At 45.0% G+C, this 17,169-nt stretch overlaps 1 protein-coding gene across 1 annotated transcript; it reads right to left on the bottom strand.

Annotated features, from left to right (window-relative positions):
* Window positions 1–1,624: 1,624 nt before the first annotated feature.
* On the bottom strand, window positions 1,625–2,752 carry LOC112844671 (uncharacterized). The gene is made up of 2 exons (XM_025904307.1): window positions 2,664–2,752; window positions 1,625–2,527 (listed from the first exon to the last, which is right to left on the bottom strand). Exons 1-2 carry the CDS (start codon window positions 2,688–2,690, stop codon window positions 1,649–1,651), a joined length of 906 nt encoding a protein of 301 aa, XP_025760092.1. The 5' UTR covers window positions 2,691–2,752; the 3' UTR covers window positions 1,625–1,648.
* Between the last annotated feature and the right edge of the window lie 14,417 nt (window positions 2,753–17,169).

Raw genomic sequence — 17,169 nt, 5'->3', positions numbered from 1 at the left:
AGCTTCTGAAGCGTGATCATCGAACAATCAAGCGTTTCATTCAAAATAGTCAACAGGGTCGCAAGAAGCGTGTGGAAAAACCAAGGCGCAAAATAACTGCCCATGAACTGAGAAAAGTCAAGCGTGCAGCTGCCAAGATGCCACTTGCCACCAGTTTGGCCATATTTCAGAGCTGCAACATCACTGGAGTGCCCAAAAGCACAAGGTGTGCAATACTCAGAGACATGGCCAAGGTAAGAAAGGCTGAAAGACGACCACCACTGAACAAGACACACAAGCTGAAACGTCAAGACTGGGCCAAGAAATATCTCAAGACTGATTTTTCTAAGGTTTTATGGACTGATGAAATGAGAGTGAGTCTTGATGGGCCAGATGGATGGGCCCGTGGCTGGATTGGTAAAGGGCAGAGAGCTCCAGTCCCACTCAGACGCCAGCAAGGTGGAGGTGGAGTACTGGTTTGGGCTGGTATCATCAAAGATGAGCTTGTGGGGCCTTTTCGGGTTGAGGATGGAGTCAAGCTCAACTCCCAGTCCTACTGCCAGTTTCTGGAAGACACCTTCTTCAAGCAGTGGTACAGGAAGAAGTCTGCATCCTTCAAGAAAAACATGATTTTCATGCAGGACAATGCTCCATCACACGCGTCCAAGTACTCCACAGCGTGGCTGGCAAGAAAGGGTATAAAAGAAGAAAAACTAATGACATGGCCTCCTTGTTCACCTGATCTGAACCCCATTGAGAACCTGTGGTCCATCATCAAATGTGAGATTTACAAGGAGGGAAAACAGTACACCTCTCTGAACAGTGTCTGGGAGGCTGTGGTTGCTGCTGCATGCAATGTTGATGGTGAACAGATCAAAACACTGACAGAATCCATGGATGGCAGGCTTTTGAGTGTCCTTGCAAAGAAAGGTGGCTATATTGGTCGCTGATTTGTTTTTGTTTTGTTTTTGAATGTCAGAAATGTATATTTGTGAATGTGGAGATGTTATATTGGTTTCACTGGTAAAAATAAATAATTGAAATGGGTATATATTTGGTTTTTGTTAAGTTGCCTAATAATTATGCACAGTAATAGTCACCTGCACACACAGATATCCCCCTAAAATAGCTAAAACTAAAAACAAACTAAAAACTACTTCCAAAAACATTCAGCTTTGATATTAATGAGTTTTTTGGGTTCATTGAGAACATGGTTGTTGTTCAATAATAAAATTATTCCTCAAAAATACAATTTGCCTAATAATTCTGCACTCCCTGTATATCTATGTCTACAGAATGCTTGTGCTCGAAAAGGAGTAGGATGAAGTTTACACTTTTCTTGTTCCTACCCCCTTATTTCAAATTTCATTGCTTACAAATCCATATCCAGGATTCAACATTATTTGATCATATATGGTACTATGTAGAAGTCTAACACATTGAACATACACAAATGAAACCATTTTCAGCACGTAAACCAGAACAACAACAAGCTACATTTTTACATAAACTAATCACCCTGTCTTTAACACCCGCTTAATCTCTGAGCTTATTTTATATCTTATGTGACAAACACCTTAATGAACACTTAAGGCTGGGTTACTCAGGCCTTGATCTATAAAAAAAAAATAAAAAAAATAAAAAATGAGGACACAATGAGACAACTCAGTCACTGAGAGGAAGATTTCCTATATTCATGCAATTTATTATTTTTGAACAATCGTGTGAATTTTTGTATTGATGTACTTGTCTTGATTTCATCTGTACAGGTGTTCCACACACTAACTCCTCTGACTGTAATGCTCTGATATTTTACATTTGTCCTTACTACTGGCTTGCTGAACATAAGGATTCCTCTCAGGTCATGAGTATTTGGTCTTATTTGGAACAAGTTCTGAATGTTGTGGGGCAAAGATTTATTTGCTGCTTTGTACATTGTTTGCGCAGTTCTGAGGTCAACCAAATCTTTAAATTTGAGAATATTTAATTTGATAAAAAGTGGATTTGATGGTTCTCTTGAAGTAGCTTTATTTATTATCCTTATTGCTCTTTTTTGCAGAATGTATATTGGATGGGTGTGTGTCTTATATGTGTTTCCCCACACTTCCACACAGTATGTCATGTACGGCAGTATAATAGAACAATAGAGAGTATATAATGATGTTTGATTTATGAGATCCTTAACCTTATAGAGAATTGCCAGAGACTTCGATATTTTGCCTTTGATATGAGTAATGGGGGGAATCCAGGATAGTTTGTGATGTATTATCACACCAAGGAATTTTATTTCAGATACTCTGTCTAATTCAGTGTTATTTATTGTCAGTTTACTGTTAGTAGAATATGTGTGATTCCCAAATATTATGAATTTTGTTTTGCTCAGGTTCAATGTTAATTTATTCTGGTCAAACCAGGTCTTCAGATTATTTAATTCATTTTCTAGCTCATTCAGAAGTTGTTCCAAGTTACTTCCACAGCACAGTAAGTTTGTATCATCCGCAAATAATATTATTTTCAAAGACTTTGAAATAGCACATATCTCATTAATATACAATATGAAAAGCAGCGGCCCCAAAACTGATCCTTGGGGAACCCCACACACAACAGGTTTCAGTTCTGACTTCATGGCATTTATTTGGGTAAATTGTGTACGGTTTTTAAGGTAACTGTTAACCCATGATAATGCCACCCCTCTGACCCCATATGTACATAGTTTGCTAAGTAAAAGGCTGTGATCAACTGTATCGAATGCTTTCTTTAAATCTAAAAAAACTCCGACAGGATATTTTTTGTTTTCAGTAGCAGTTGTTACTGTATCTATAAACTCCATTAAGGCATGCGTTGTGGTCCTTTTGGGTCTAAATCCATACTGCTGTTCATATAGTACATTGTTTTTTATGATAAAGTCATATAATCTATTATAAAATATTTTTTCCAGTATCTTAGAGAACTGCAGTAGTAGAGAGATGGGCCGATAGTTTGTGAGAAGATATTTATCTCCAGCTTTATATATTGGAACTACCTTTGCAATTTTCATCTTATCAGGAATTAAACCACTTTGTAATGACAGATTACAAATGTAGGTAAATGGTTTCACAATACATCCAGAAATATCTTTAATTAAGTGCATATCAATGCCATCACAGTCAGTTGATTTCTTGGAGTTAAAGGATGTAACTACATCCATAATTTCCTCTTCATCTACTCCCCTCATAAACATTGAGTTTGCTACATTAATAGTTTTAGTTTTAAGAGGGTGCCCAGTTTTTACAATTTCTTTAGCCAAGCCAGGACCAACATCAAGAAAAAAGTCATTAAAACCATTTGCAATTTGTTTTATGTCACTAGTTGTTGTATTTTGTATTTGAAAGTTATTTGGATATTCCAATCCTTTAGTTCCTTTATTTACAATATTATTTAGCACTGTCCACATGTTTTTCATATTTTTTTTATTTTCATCTAAAAGTTTACTGTAGTAATTTCTTTTGCTGCTTCTCATGATCCCTGTCAATTTATTCTTATACCTCTTATAAGTTTGTTTATCTCATAGTGGACAGAAATTATTTTTTGGAGTGGCACAAATAATTTGTGTGGAATCAAATTTGATGCAGAGCAGCTGATTGTTCTGTAAATAGTTTGAAATCTTTAATTTAAAAAACGCCTTGGCTGCATTTTTATGTAACCAGCTGCAAAAAACTTTGTTGTTTGCATAATAATAACGGATTGCATTTATATAGCGCTATTCAAGGCACCCAAAGCGCTTTACAATTCCACTATTCAGTCACTCCCACATTCACACACTGGTGGAGGCAAGCTACAGCTGTAGCCACAGATGCCTTGGGGCAGACTGACAGGGGCAAGGCTGCCATATTGCGTCATTGGCCCCTCTGGCCAACACCAGTGGGCGGTAGGGTAAAGTGTCTTACCCAAGGACACAATGACCAGGACAGAAAGCCCGGAGATTAGAGCCGGCGACCTTCCAGTTACAGATGCGCTTCCCAACCTCTCTGAGCCCAGTTATTACTCAGTTATTTTTAATTATATAGAATCAGAATCAGACTCAGAATCTTTATTGTCATTGTCACACGTACAATGAAATTAAGAAAGGTCCCCAATCAATGCGTCATCCCTAACAATATCAGAAAAATAAATAAAACCATAAAATTTCAATAAATAAAATAAACAAAATAATAAATAAAATACTTAAAATACTAATAAGACATATCAGTAAACATTCACATACATTCCCACATACATGCCTCAGACCGTAAATGGATTAACATAAGAGTGGCGTGAAGTACATTATTTTGCAGTATTCAGATGTGTTATTGCAGTTGGATAAAAGCTGTGTTTGAGTCTATTTGTCCTTACACTGATTGCCCTGTACCGTCTGCCTGAGGGCAACAGTTCAAACAGGGAGTGGCCAGGATGTGAGGTGTCTTTAATGATGTTTTGGGCCTTTTTGAGACAGTGGATGTTGTGTAGGACTTCCAGTGTGGTGAGTGGGCAGCCAGTGATCTTTTGGGCAGTGTTAATGATCCCTCGTAGTGCTTTCGTCTGAGCTCCTGTGCAGCTAGTGTACCATATGCAAATGCAGTATGTTAGAACACTCTCAATGGTGGCTCTGTAGAAGGACACCAGCAGTCTTTGTGTGATGTTATTCCTCCTGAGAGTTCTCAGGAAGTACAGTCTCTGCTGGGCCTTTTTCAGCAGCTCGGAGGTGTTCACACTCCAGGAAAGGTTCTCCTCTATATTGACTCCCAGGAAGCGGAAGCTTGCCACCCTCTCTACGCAGTCCCCATTAATGAATAGTGGTTGAATCTCTGCCTTTTTCCTTCTGAAGTCTATTATGAGTTCTTTGGTTTTTGAAATGTTGAGGAGGAGGTTATTGGCCTTACACCATGACGTCAGCTGCTCCACCTCATCTCTGTACATAGACTCGTCACCCTTGGAAATGAGCCCCACCACGGTGGTGTCGTCTGCGAATTTCACAAAGATGTTGCTGTGGTGGCGAGGAGTGCAGTCGTGTGTGTAGAGAGAGTAGAGCAGTGGACTGAGCACACAGCCCTGTGGTGAGCCAGTGCTGAGACTCAGGGCTGAGGATGTGTGATGGCCAACTCTGACTCTCTGTCTACGGCCCGAGAGGAAGCTATAGATCCACGTGCAGGTGCTGTATGGAAGCCCCAGGTCTTGTAGCTTGGCCACCAGTTTGTGTGGGAGGATGGTGTTAAAAGCTTAGCAGTAATCCACGAAGAGCATCCGCACGTAGCTCCCATGCTCTTCCAGGTGTGTTATGGCAGCATGGAGTGCTGTGGCTACAGCGTCTTCCGTGGACCGGTTTGCTCTGTAGGCAAACTGGTGTGGGTCCAGGCTGCGGGGCAGTGCTGCTGTGATGTGTCTGCGGACCAGCTTCTCAAAGCATTTCATTACCACTGGGGTGAGTGCCACCGGTCTGTAGTCATTCAGGCCGGTGATGTGGGGCTTTTTAGGCAAGGGGACTATGGTGGAGGACTTCAGGCAGAGAGGGACGGTCGCCTGTGCGAGGGATTTGTTGAAGATCCTGGTGAAGATCCCAGCCAGCTGTTCTGCGCAATCCCTCAATATTCTACCTGGCACACCGTCAGGACCCGCCGCCTTCCTCGAGTTAACAGCTTGCAGCATGCGCCTCACCTCGTGCTCTTCCAGGGTTAGGGTGGAGCTGCTGTGGGCGACGTGTTGCTGCTGTGGCTCCAATACCACCGGTGCTATGGTCTCAAAGCGGGCGAAGAAGATATTCAGCTCCTCCGCCAGCGCCAGGTCACCTTCCGCAGCTCCGTGATTAATCCTATAGTTGGTAAGATGCTGGATGCCTTGCCACACCTGCCGGCTGCTGTTACTCTCCAGATGGTACTCAATATAAGAAGTAACTATATAATTAATTGCCCAGCATTGGTCATTATTTACTGTATTTTAAGACAGAGAGTTACAGGACTCTCTCCCAGACCACAGACTCATAATACAAGTCAGAACTTTGTAAATAAAAAGAAAGAAAGTGTTTTCAAAATTGGAGTTCAACTTATTTTTACTTCCAAGAGTGTTAACATACTACACAGGTCATGAACAAGATTTTTTTAAATTTTCATTGTAAGTGGGCTAAAGCAGTTATTTAAAAGTAGTCTAATATGAATGTAAATGCTGAAATTTGATTATTTGAATAAACTATGTAACTTGGATGGAGTCGATGCTGGTGTGACCACAGTGCACACGTCTGCTGATGCTCACAGTGGTCCAAAGGACTACTCAGGGAGTTTGTGTGTTCGCTCAGACACATGAAAAATTAGAGGGAACATTGATCAATAACCACTGATCAATGGCCATGAGTACCATTCACAGAGAGCTGGGTGCAATCACAGCATTGTAAGATGGTGAAAGATGTACCCTTAGGCCCCCTCCTCGATTCTGAGATAGATCGGCTGGAGCTTTCTTTATGGCCTTCCCAGCTTTGACAAAAGTCCAGCTTGGCTAACCACATTTACTCAGGGCCTTCTTGATGTGCTGTTTTTCTGCTTCCCTGCTGTGTCAGTGGGGATGGTGTTCACTCTGTGCTGTAGCGTCCTGATAACACCCAGTTTGTGCTCCAGTGGATGATGAGCGTTAAACCTTAAATACTGAAGGTACACGTCAGCTTTTAGATTTCCCCCATAACTGATGGAAATATCACAGTCTAAGAAGGCTAACCTGCCATTCATCACCATGGAGACTGTTGCATCAAATCTAAATAAGAGTTGTATGCAGGCAGAGTGACAGTGTTGTAGATGCTGCATTTTGAAGCCTCAGTGTTTAAATTGTGTCCACAGCCATATAGACAGAGTGGGTGGATTTGCTTCTAGAAGGACTTTGTTGCAGCTCTACAGCAGGTATTTGTTGTTGGATGACATCACATTCAGCAGTGCTGTGACTGAGCCATAAATGTCAGAGCTCAGATGAGGCCCACACATGCGTGTTTGTCTGTACACACACAGTTAAGATATGGAACATGTGAACATGAGACATATGAAGACACTGAACAGATAAAATTTCCTTTATATCCATCAGTGACTTTTTATTCTTTTAAACTTGATCTGCATGTAAAACAGCAGCTTCTTTTTGACTTGAGTTAGTCTGACACTGATGGAGCTTCTTGCTGCAGTGTGATTGGGTTTGGCTGATAACAGTGGTCATGCATGTTTTCTCTGTGCTCTGTGGTAAAAGTGCATCAGTTTGCAGCTCTTTGCCGCCCTTCTTAATAAATAAAGTTACGTTGAAACCAAGCACACCATTGTTTTTCTTGTGACATTACCAATAAGTTTGATGTGTCACATGGCCCTCTTCCTATTGAAAAAACAAAAGTTGTATCCATTTTCATTTCATTTCCAGCCACCTTTCTCACTCACTGTGTATTAACCCTTTAAGACCTACCATAGAACCAAGTCCGCCAGAGCTTATATTTGTCACGATTAGCGGAGCGGACTCAGGCGCAGACCACAAGTTCCTTCAAACCAAAAGTGAATTTATTTACAGTGTTCTCCACAGTGAAATATATACAACGGTGTCTGGGGAAAAGGGGCCGGGGTTCCAGGGTCCGGGAGTGAAAGGGGCAGGAGTCCAGGGAGGGGAGATTTCCATACAGCTCTCGCAAACACACACAGCTCCTCTTCTTTCCTCAACCACTCTTGCTCACGTTCAATCACAGTGGTCCGGGAAACGGGTCCGGGGGGAATCTATATACAGACAGAGAAACAGTTAGTCTCCTGGTTCAGACGTACTCACGAGCAAAACTTTGCAGAGCGCAGGGCGACTGACGCTGATGGCTCAACGATCCAGCGACGAGTAGAGCAGACTCTCCATCTTAAGTAGGACTCTAATTCTGGTAATCAGCAGCAGGTGTGCTGATCATCCTCAGGTGCGTGGGCCAGAGGCGGGAGCCCATACTGAGCTCCGCCTCGGCAGGGAAAAGAGAGAGAGGGAGAGGACGAGAGAGAAAGAGAGAGCAGGTGCGAGAGAAGAGAATAAACAACACACATAGCGCCTGACTGTTGTCAGCCGGCGAGGTGCGGGACCATGACAGTACCCCCCCCTCAATGGGAGCCTCCCGGCGACCCACCAGGCTTGTCCGGATGCAGGCGGTGGAAGTCCCGGAGCGTGGGTTTGTCCAGAATGGCCGCTCGCGGGACCCAGGAGCGTTCCTCCATGCCATAGCCCTCCCAGTCAACCAGGTATTGACAGCCACGCCCCCGGCGCCGCGAGTCCACTATGCGAGTTATGGAGTAAGCCGGCAACCCATCCACGAGCCGGGCGGGAGGAGGGGGCCTGGAAGGAGGGCACAGAGGACTGGACCGGACAGGTTTGATTTGTGAAACATGGAAGACATCATGGATTTTCATATTGCGAGGGAGTTTTAACTTCACAGAGACAGGGTTGACCAAGGCAGCGATTTCAAAAGGGCCGATGAAGTTGGGTGTAAGTTTCTTGGATTCGGTCCTGACAGGAACAAAGCGGGTAGAGAGCCATACCTTCTGGCCGACAGAGTATTCGGGTGCTGGGGTCCGGTGCCGGTCCGCGATGTGTTTGTTGTTCTCCTTCGTACGGAGTAAGGCCGCTTGAGTTGCCCGCCAAACTCGTCGGCACCTGCGCAGATGAGCCTGGACAGAGGGTACAGAGTGCTCACCTTCCACCGCAGGAAAAAGAGGAGGCTGATAACCCAAGGAAGCTTCGAATGGAGACCGGCCGGTGGCAGAGGCAGTCAGGCTGTTATGGGCGTACTCGATCCACGGCAACTCCTCACTCCAGATGGTTTGATTGGTGGAGGCGACGCAGCGCAGGGCGGTCTCCAGTTCCTGGTTGGCCCGCTCGGACTGGCCGTTGCTCTGAGGATGATAGCCTGAGGATAGACTGACCTTTGCTCCCAGGGAATTGCAGAACTCTCTCCAGACCCGAGAAGTGAATTGAGGCCATCTGTCGGACACTATGTCCTCCGGGATCCCATGCAGGCGGAAGACGTGAGTGGCGAGTAGGCGTGCGGTTTCTAGAGCTGTGGGAAGCTTAGGCAGAGCAATGAAATGAGCCGCTTTAGAGAAACGGTCGATTATGGTGAGAATGACGGTGTTACCTGCTGAAGGAGGTAGCCCGGTGATGAAATCCAGTGCTATGTGAGACCATGGTCTGGAAGGAGTGGATAACGGATGGAGCTGGCCCGCCGGGGGTTGGTTCGATGGTTTGTTTCGGGCACAGACAGCACAGGCGGTGATGTATTCCCGAGTATCTTGGGCAAGTGAAGGCCACCAGAAGTACCGCTGAAGAAACTTGACGGTGCGATGTATACCTGGATGGCATGAGAACCGGGCTGTGTGAGCCCACTGCAGAACCTGGGATCTGACGGAGCGTGGAACATAGAGTCTGTGGGCGGGTCCCCCTCCCGGATCTGGTTCCGCTTCCTGAGCCGCCCGGATGGCCGCCTCGACCTCCCAGGTGACGGCCCCGATAGTACAAGTTGCCGGCAGGATGGGATCCGGGTCCACCTTTCCTTCAGCAGCGGAGAACTGACGGGAGAGGGCGTCCTGCTTGACGTTACGGGAACCGGGCCTGTAGGTGATTGAAAAGTGGAAACGGGTGAAAAACAGGGCCCACCTGGCCTGTCGAGCGTTGAGACGCTTCGCCGTTTGAAGGTAGGCCAGGTTTTTGTGATCGGTCCAGACCACGAAGGGTTGAGTGGTGCCCTCAAGCCAATGCCGCCATTCTTCCAGGGCGAGCTTAATCGCCAGCAGCTCCCGGTCGCCCACATCATAGTTTCGTTCTGCAGGGGTGAGACGACGGGAAAAAAAAGCACAGGGGTGCATCTTACCCTCCTTCTGTTGTGAAAGGACGGCCCCCACCCCTGAGTCGGATGCGTCGACCTCTACCACGAACTGAAGAGTGGTGTCAGGCTGGACCAGGATGGGCGCTGAGGTAAACCGTTTCTTGAGCTCCTGAAAGGCTGATTGGGCGGCGTCACTCCACTGAAAAGCAAGCTTAGGAGAGGTTAACTGGGTTAATGGTAAGGCAATCCTGCTGAAGTCCCGTATGAATCTCCTGTAGAAATTAGCAAAGCCTAGAAAGCGTTGTAACTGGCGATGGTTGGGGGGCTCGGGCCAGTTCACAACAGCCTTGACTTTCACAGGATCGGGTCGGAGATCTCCACGCTCGATTATGTACCCTAGGAAGGCAACAGTGGGCACATGAAACTCACATTTCTCGCTTTTGACGAACAGCCGGTTCTCCAGAAGGCGTTGCAGTACCAGCCGGACCTGGGTCTCGTGTTCAGCCTGGGACGAGGAGAAGATCAGAATGTCATCTAGGTAGACAAACACAAACCGGTTAATAAAGTCTCTTAGAACATCGTTGACCAGAGCCTGGAATACTGCAGGTGCATTAGTGAGCCCGAACGGCATGACCAGATACTCGAAATGTCCGAGGTGGGTATTGAACGCTGTCTTCCATTCATCGCTGTCCCGAATCCGGACCAGGTGGTAGGCATTCCTCAAGTCTAGCTTGCTGAATATGGTGGCGCCGTGGAGAAGTTCGAAAGCAGAGGTGAGCAGAGGCAGTGGGTATTTATTTCTGACCGTAATGTTGTTGAGCCCCCGGAAGTCAATACAGGGTCGGAGGGTCTTATCCTTCTTTTCCACAAAGAAGAAACCCGCTGCGACGGGTGAGGAAGAAGCACGGATGATGCCAGTGGCGAGGGATTCAGTTATGTATTTCTCCATAGCTTCCCGTTCCGGCAGTGAGAGGCTATAGAGGCGGCTGGTCGGTAAAGGAGCTCCCGGCAGCAGGTCTATGGGGCAGTCGTAGGGCCGATGGGGTGGCAGCGACTGGGCTCGGTCCTTCCGAAACACCTCAGCGAGATCGTGGTAAACGGACGGCACATTAGCTAAGTCGGAAGACCGTGGTGGCTCTGGGCCGGTGACCGATGTGCTAGGAGGTGAGGCAGCCTTAAGGCAGGTCATATGACACTCCTCTCCCCAGCCGGTGATGCCTCCTTTCTGCCAATTAATAGTGGGATTGTGTTGCTGGAGCCAAGGATGCCCGAGGACTAATGGCGTTTGGGTGGAGTGAAAAACAAAGAAGCTAATCTCCTCTGAATGATTACCAGACAGTGTGAGGGTGAGCGGTTCAGTGATGTGTGTGATGTCGGGGAGGCGCTGCCCTGACAAAGCCGTGACGCGTAAGGCGTGGGGCAATGGCTCCACATTTACACAGAGTCTTTTTGCTAGTTCAGAGTCAATGAAATTTTGTTCTGCTCCCGAATCAACGAGCACAGAAAGTGAATGACACTCTGAGTGGACCAGAAGTTTAGCTGGCAGGGCTAAACGTGGAGGAGATTTATCCTGATTCACACCGCCCACCAGTACTCCTACCATTACTGGCGGGCGCGGCCTTTTGCTCGCGACGGGCAGGAGGCGATCATGTGTCCCTTGTTACCACAATACAGGCACTCACCGGCCGTGATGCGTCGCTGACGTTCTGCAGCAGTAAGGTGGGAGCTGCCAATCTGCATGGGTTGTACCTCTCCGTCGGCGCCCTCTGGTGTCCGGGAGGACCGGTAATCGGCCGAGGCCTCCGCCCCTCATTGCCCCGCGGCCTCCTGGGAATTGGAGTTCCGTGCTTGTCGGCGAGCCCGTAGCCGCTCATCCATCTTAATGCACAAAGCCATTAGTTCATCAAAAGCAGTGGGAAGGTCCCGCATAATCAATTCATCTTTCAGATCCTCACGAATGTTATTTAACAGTGTGCTCCTGAGCGCATCCGGTCCCCAGCCGGTTTCTTCTGCCAAAATCCAAAAGTCGATTGAGTAGTCTGCCATACTCCGCTTACCTTGCTTGAAGTTAAGGAGGCAGAGCGCCGCAGCCTCGGCTCCAGAGCTTCTGTTAAACACAGTCTTAAATTTAGCCACAAACACCTCAAAAGAAATCCCAGGATCGGAGTTTAACACCACCTGGGCCCATTTCAAAGCACGATCTCTTAACATCTGTACAAAGAAGGCAATCTTCGCCCCATCGTTGTTATGGAAGCGCCGCTGTTCGCGGAAAATCAATGAGCACTGGGCCAGAAAGCCAGAGCATTTTTCCGACTCACCCGCAAAGGGTTCAGGCGAAGGCAGAGGACCGTCAGAGGAAGGAGTGGCTGCCGACGAGGGGTTTGCCGTGGCCGCCGCGAGTGTTTCCTGCGGGGCCGGGTGAGCTGGCTGGGGATTCCCCGGCTGTACGCCCCCTGGTGTAGTCAAACGGGAAACAGCTTGGGTTAGTGCGGCAATCTCACCTCGCAGCTGGTGTAACATTTGTTCGTGGCGGGTCAGCGCCGCTTCTTGGGCAGCCAGTGCCTGTCCGACGGGGTTCTGATCTGCTGAGTCCATGTTGGTGGCTGGATCGTTCTGTCACGATTAGCGGAGCGGACTCAGGCGCAGACCACAAGTTCCTTCAAACCAAAAGTGAATTTATTTACAGTGTTCTCCACAGTGAAATATATACAACGGTGTCTGGGGAAAAGGGGCCGGGGTTCCAGGGTCCGGGAGTGAAAGGGGCAGGAGTCCAGGGAGGGGAGATTTCCATACAGCTCTCGCAAACACACACAGCTCCTCTTCTTTCCTCAACCACTCTTGCTCACGTTCAATCACAGTGCTCCGGGAAACGGGTCCGGGGGGAATCTATATACAGACAGAGAAACAGTTAGTCTCCTGGTTCAGACGTACTCACGAGCAAAACTTTGCAGAGCGCAGGGCGACTGACGCTGATGGCTCAACGATCCAGCGACGAGTAGAGCAGACTCGCCATCTTAAGTAGGACTCTAATTCTGGTAATCAGCGGCAGGTGTGCTGATCATCCCCAGGTGCGTGGGCCAGAGGCGGGAGCCCATACTGAGCTCCGCCTCGGCAGGGAAAAGAGAGAGAGGGAGAGGACGAGAGAGAAAGAGAGAGCAGGTGCGAGAGAAGAGAATAAACAACACACATAGCGCCTGACTGTTGTCAGCCGGCGAGGTGCGGGGACCATGACAATATTATATTTTTACATACTCTAAAGCCATATTGGGGAGCATTTCATGTTGCAATACATCAATACAACCATTATAGCCCAATTTCTAATAATATGTATGCATTACGTGCATAGTATTAACATAAATTACAAAAAAGTGCAATAAACATATATTTTTAACATATATTTCTAGTTAGAGAAATTTAAGAGGCTTATCCCTCAAAACTGTAAATACAAAAAAAGTTGCACAAAATAGTTTCCCACCAGAGGAAATTTATTTTGAGTGCAGGAAAAACGAAAATAAATATTATACATTATACATTATACATATATTATACAAATTTGCACAAAAAAGCATATGCTTCAAAATAAACTATTTCCAGCCGTGCAATTTGAGTTCTAAGCATCCCAGAAACAATATAGAAAGTCATAAAGTCAAACATAACTTTTAAAATCACCGGTAAAGGCTTATAAGGCCCTGATGGTTAAAAACAAAACTACATTTCCGCAAAAACGACATCACTTCCGGTTTTGGGGAGGTAATGGTGGTCATGCGATAGTTCGCGGTGATGTCTATTCCAGCGTAGGAAGTGTTATGAACAGCTAATCGGATCGGCTAAGTGTGTTTCTGGAATATTATGTTTTTGTTGCTGCAAGTGCTTTTTATGCAATTTTTGCAAAGCTATATGTGGCCTGGGACAAGCTGATTGCATAAGATGTAAGTACAACTCCTCCGGTTTCATATGCAAAAAAATTATTAAGCTAGCTTACGTGGTTGCAGTGCTACCGGGATTTAAAAATAGTTATGCAAAACGGAGCGTGCCCGCTCCGACCAGCTTTAAAGGGTTAATAGACCTCTCTGTATTGAATCATATCTGTTATTAATCTCTGTCTCTCTTTCACAGCATGCCTTTATCCTGTTTTCCTTCTCCCACCCCAACCGGTCACAGCAGATGGCCGCCCCTCTCTGAGCCTGGTTCTTCCTGGTTTCTTCCTGTTAAAAGGGAGTTTTTCCTTCCCACTGTTGCCAAAGTGCTTGCTCATAGGGGGTCATACGATTGTTGGGTTTCTCTCTGTATCTATTATTGTATGAACTACTGTATAATATAAAGCGCCTTGAGGCAACTGTTGTTGTGATTTGAATTAGATAGGGTTTTAATTTAGATAGTAATGGTTAAAGCTTATGTTACTGACTCGTTTATAGTACGTTTTGGAAATATGTATATGTTTGTTATGTGCTCTAATGTTCTTGTATGTTTGTTTGTGTGGAGGGTTGTGTTTTCATTTTGATTAGTTAACCCCCATACTTGGGCTAGTCCGGATGCTCACCTGAATAGGTAGAGTATAAAAGAAAGCCATTTTGTTTTTAGTGACTTGGTGTTTCTGTTGTTAACATGTGCCTTCTTTAATAAAGTGCCAGTCCATGGATTTATTTTATGCCAGTCTCACGTCATATTATTGGAAGGAACCTATGACCACTGGCCAAAACTGACAGGGGCTGAGGTTGTGATCTCAGTGAAGAATCTGAAGAGGTACATACGCAGAGACAACATGAGTATTAGAGGGCGTCGCTTGAAGAAATAAGGCTGGTTCTCAGTGGGTATATTAGTTCAGAAAATAAAAATACAACACAAGAATATATCTTTAAAAATGGTGTTTTGGGGATGTTACAGTGAAGTAAATAAAAAGCTTGCATATTCTCCAACCTCAAAACAGAAGATGCATCCAAAAAGCCTTTAATAACTTCACTTGAATACATATCAGTCACCTAACAAGCGTTAAGAATTACAACGTCTTAAGCATCTACAGTGAGGCAACACACACAAAAAAGTAGAAAAACTGATTTCATTACACTAGTTGAGCAATGAAAAATCATGCGGCCACTCAACTAATCTTAAAGGCTCATAAAAGAAAAAGTTTATGACAAAGTTAAATGTATTGAGTCTGTCAAAACTAAAATCAAAACTACGATAAAATAAAAAAGGAAACACAAATTGTCTTTGTATTTTTAAAAAATGGTGACATTTATCGACCAACAGTGAAAATGGTTATCAAGAGCCCCATACTCACCGCCTTTGTCTTAATAATAATAATAATAACAAGTGAAAACTATGATTTCTAAAATAAGAGTTCAACACTTGTCTGTACAAAACAGAAGGAAGGCAAACAAACTACTACGATCATTCTGTCTCTACACAGCCGTATGTGCTTTGACCAGAGATTCCCGTGCATCCTCGATCTCCTCAGAATCTGCTGTTTTACTCTCAACTTCCTGCAACAACACGTCAGGTTTTCCTTGCTTTGACCCCGCCACAGAGGCTAAAATGTTTTCTAGGTAAGGATTTCCCTTTACCTCCTGCTCAACTCTTTCCAACACCTCCCAATACTCATCTTTCTTCAGATTATACACAAAGTTTTCAAATATAGTGAGCAGAGGAAAGGAGTACTCAATCACATTCTGGCTAAGATTGTGAAACCCATAGAAAAACCTGCCACTGTGCAAAGAAAACACTCGTCCGTCGGCATCAAAAACCGGGGAGCTGGAAGAGCCGTGGTACATGAGAGTATTGTAGGTGACGTAGATATTTTCATACGGGTCGTTTTTGGTCTGCTGATTGACTTCACAAAGACTGCAAAATTCCTCGCAGTCTTCTAAATTTTCATTAATCTCAGCGTTCACTCGTCTCTCTTTCTCAATGACGCATGTAGGACTCATTTTTTCTCTCATCCTCCTGAGTGTCCAGCGACACAGGCCTTGCCTTCTGAAGGTACAGGCACAAATCTCTTAAGGAGCCCTGGTGGCACTTTCTCTGTTTATAGCTTAAGTATGACATAATCTAACTTATCATTGCCGACCAACAACTTAGCGATTAGGTTGTTCTTGTCCGATTCTTGGTCTTCAAAGTTTAAGACCACGGTAACGTTTACAAATTCACGCCAGTTAGGTGACTTTGATTTAACCCAGTAGTCAAATAAGTGACAAAGTTGTCAAAAAGCACAAAGCCTGTGCCTTGCTTTATGAAGGAACCAGTTATGAGACAAACTGACTCGCTCAGTTCGAGCAGCAACATAACGCTGCGAATTTCAGTAAAAGACTGTCGGCTCTTTCCAAAGTTCTCCTTCCTGTATTTCACTGCTTCCTGGAAAGAATTTCTAGGGAATCTACTCTCCACCCATTGTTTCAGACGCGGACACTGCTGACAAAGTAGATCGTAAACCTCCTTACGGTCAATGCTGCTGCCGTTTCTTTGATTGGGGTTTTTAAACGAAATCCGTTCTGCTGTGCTACATCTAAGACTGTTATTCCACCTCTGCACTTTGCATTATTTGATGCATGTGGAGGTTTCTGCTGCCATGGGATGGCTACATCTTTTATTTCTGTATCTGCTCCCTGTGGAAAACATATTTTGAATATCTTATTGTCCAGATGATCAATTATGTCTGTACACTCAGTCTTACGTTCGTCATTGATGTTAACCAGCTCGAGGTAGCCCAGGGTCATCGGTGAAGCGAAGGTTTCTTTCAGAGCCTCGGCTGCAGTTAGTCCCTTCTCCCCGTAAACACAAAGATACTTGAACTGTTTTAAAGCGACGTTTAAAAAAAAAAAACTTCTCTCTTTTTTGGCATTTAGTCCCCCCTTTGTACCGATGTAAAAGACAGAATAGTAATATCTCACCTTAACCATTTTCTTATATTTATTGAAAGGCCTCCGTGCAAGGTTGAACACAGTTAGTGTTGCGTGTGCCATATGAAATGGATTTCAGTCTGAACTGATGTCCGTGTTGGTCCTGCAGAAAATCTGAGTTGGAAAAGGTAGAAGTTTTTTATGTAGCATAAACAAAATGTATTTCATTTTGTTTATAATGTCTTTAAAGCCATAATCCTTCTCTTATCGCTTTCACTGGAGTGGGTAAAATGAGTCTGCAAAGTTAAAAAAAGAGATTTACATTTATTGTTTATTACTTTTATTGGACATCATCCGATCCCATTTATACACATTTAGGATATACAGTAGATGAGAATGATATGGTCAGCTGAAACTAAAAATTCAGCTGAAACCAGGACAAGAAGATGAAAATTCTGTTGAAAATGGGTGAAGAAGCAGAACAATGCTACTGAAAAGTTGTAAAGAAGCAGAACCTTGCGCAGAAAAGAGGTTACAAAG

The sequence above is a fragment of the Oreochromis niloticus genome, unplaced genomic scaffold, assembly GCF_001858045.2.
Source record: "Oreochromis niloticus isolate F11D_XX unplaced genomic scaffold, O_niloticus_UMD_NMBU tig00000734_pilon, whole genome shotgun sequence".
Lineage (NCBI taxonomy): Eukaryota > Metazoa > Chordata > Actinopteri > Cichliformes > Cichlidae > Oreochromis > Oreochromis niloticus.
This window is presented reverse-complemented; position numbering and strand designations above follow the sequence as displayed.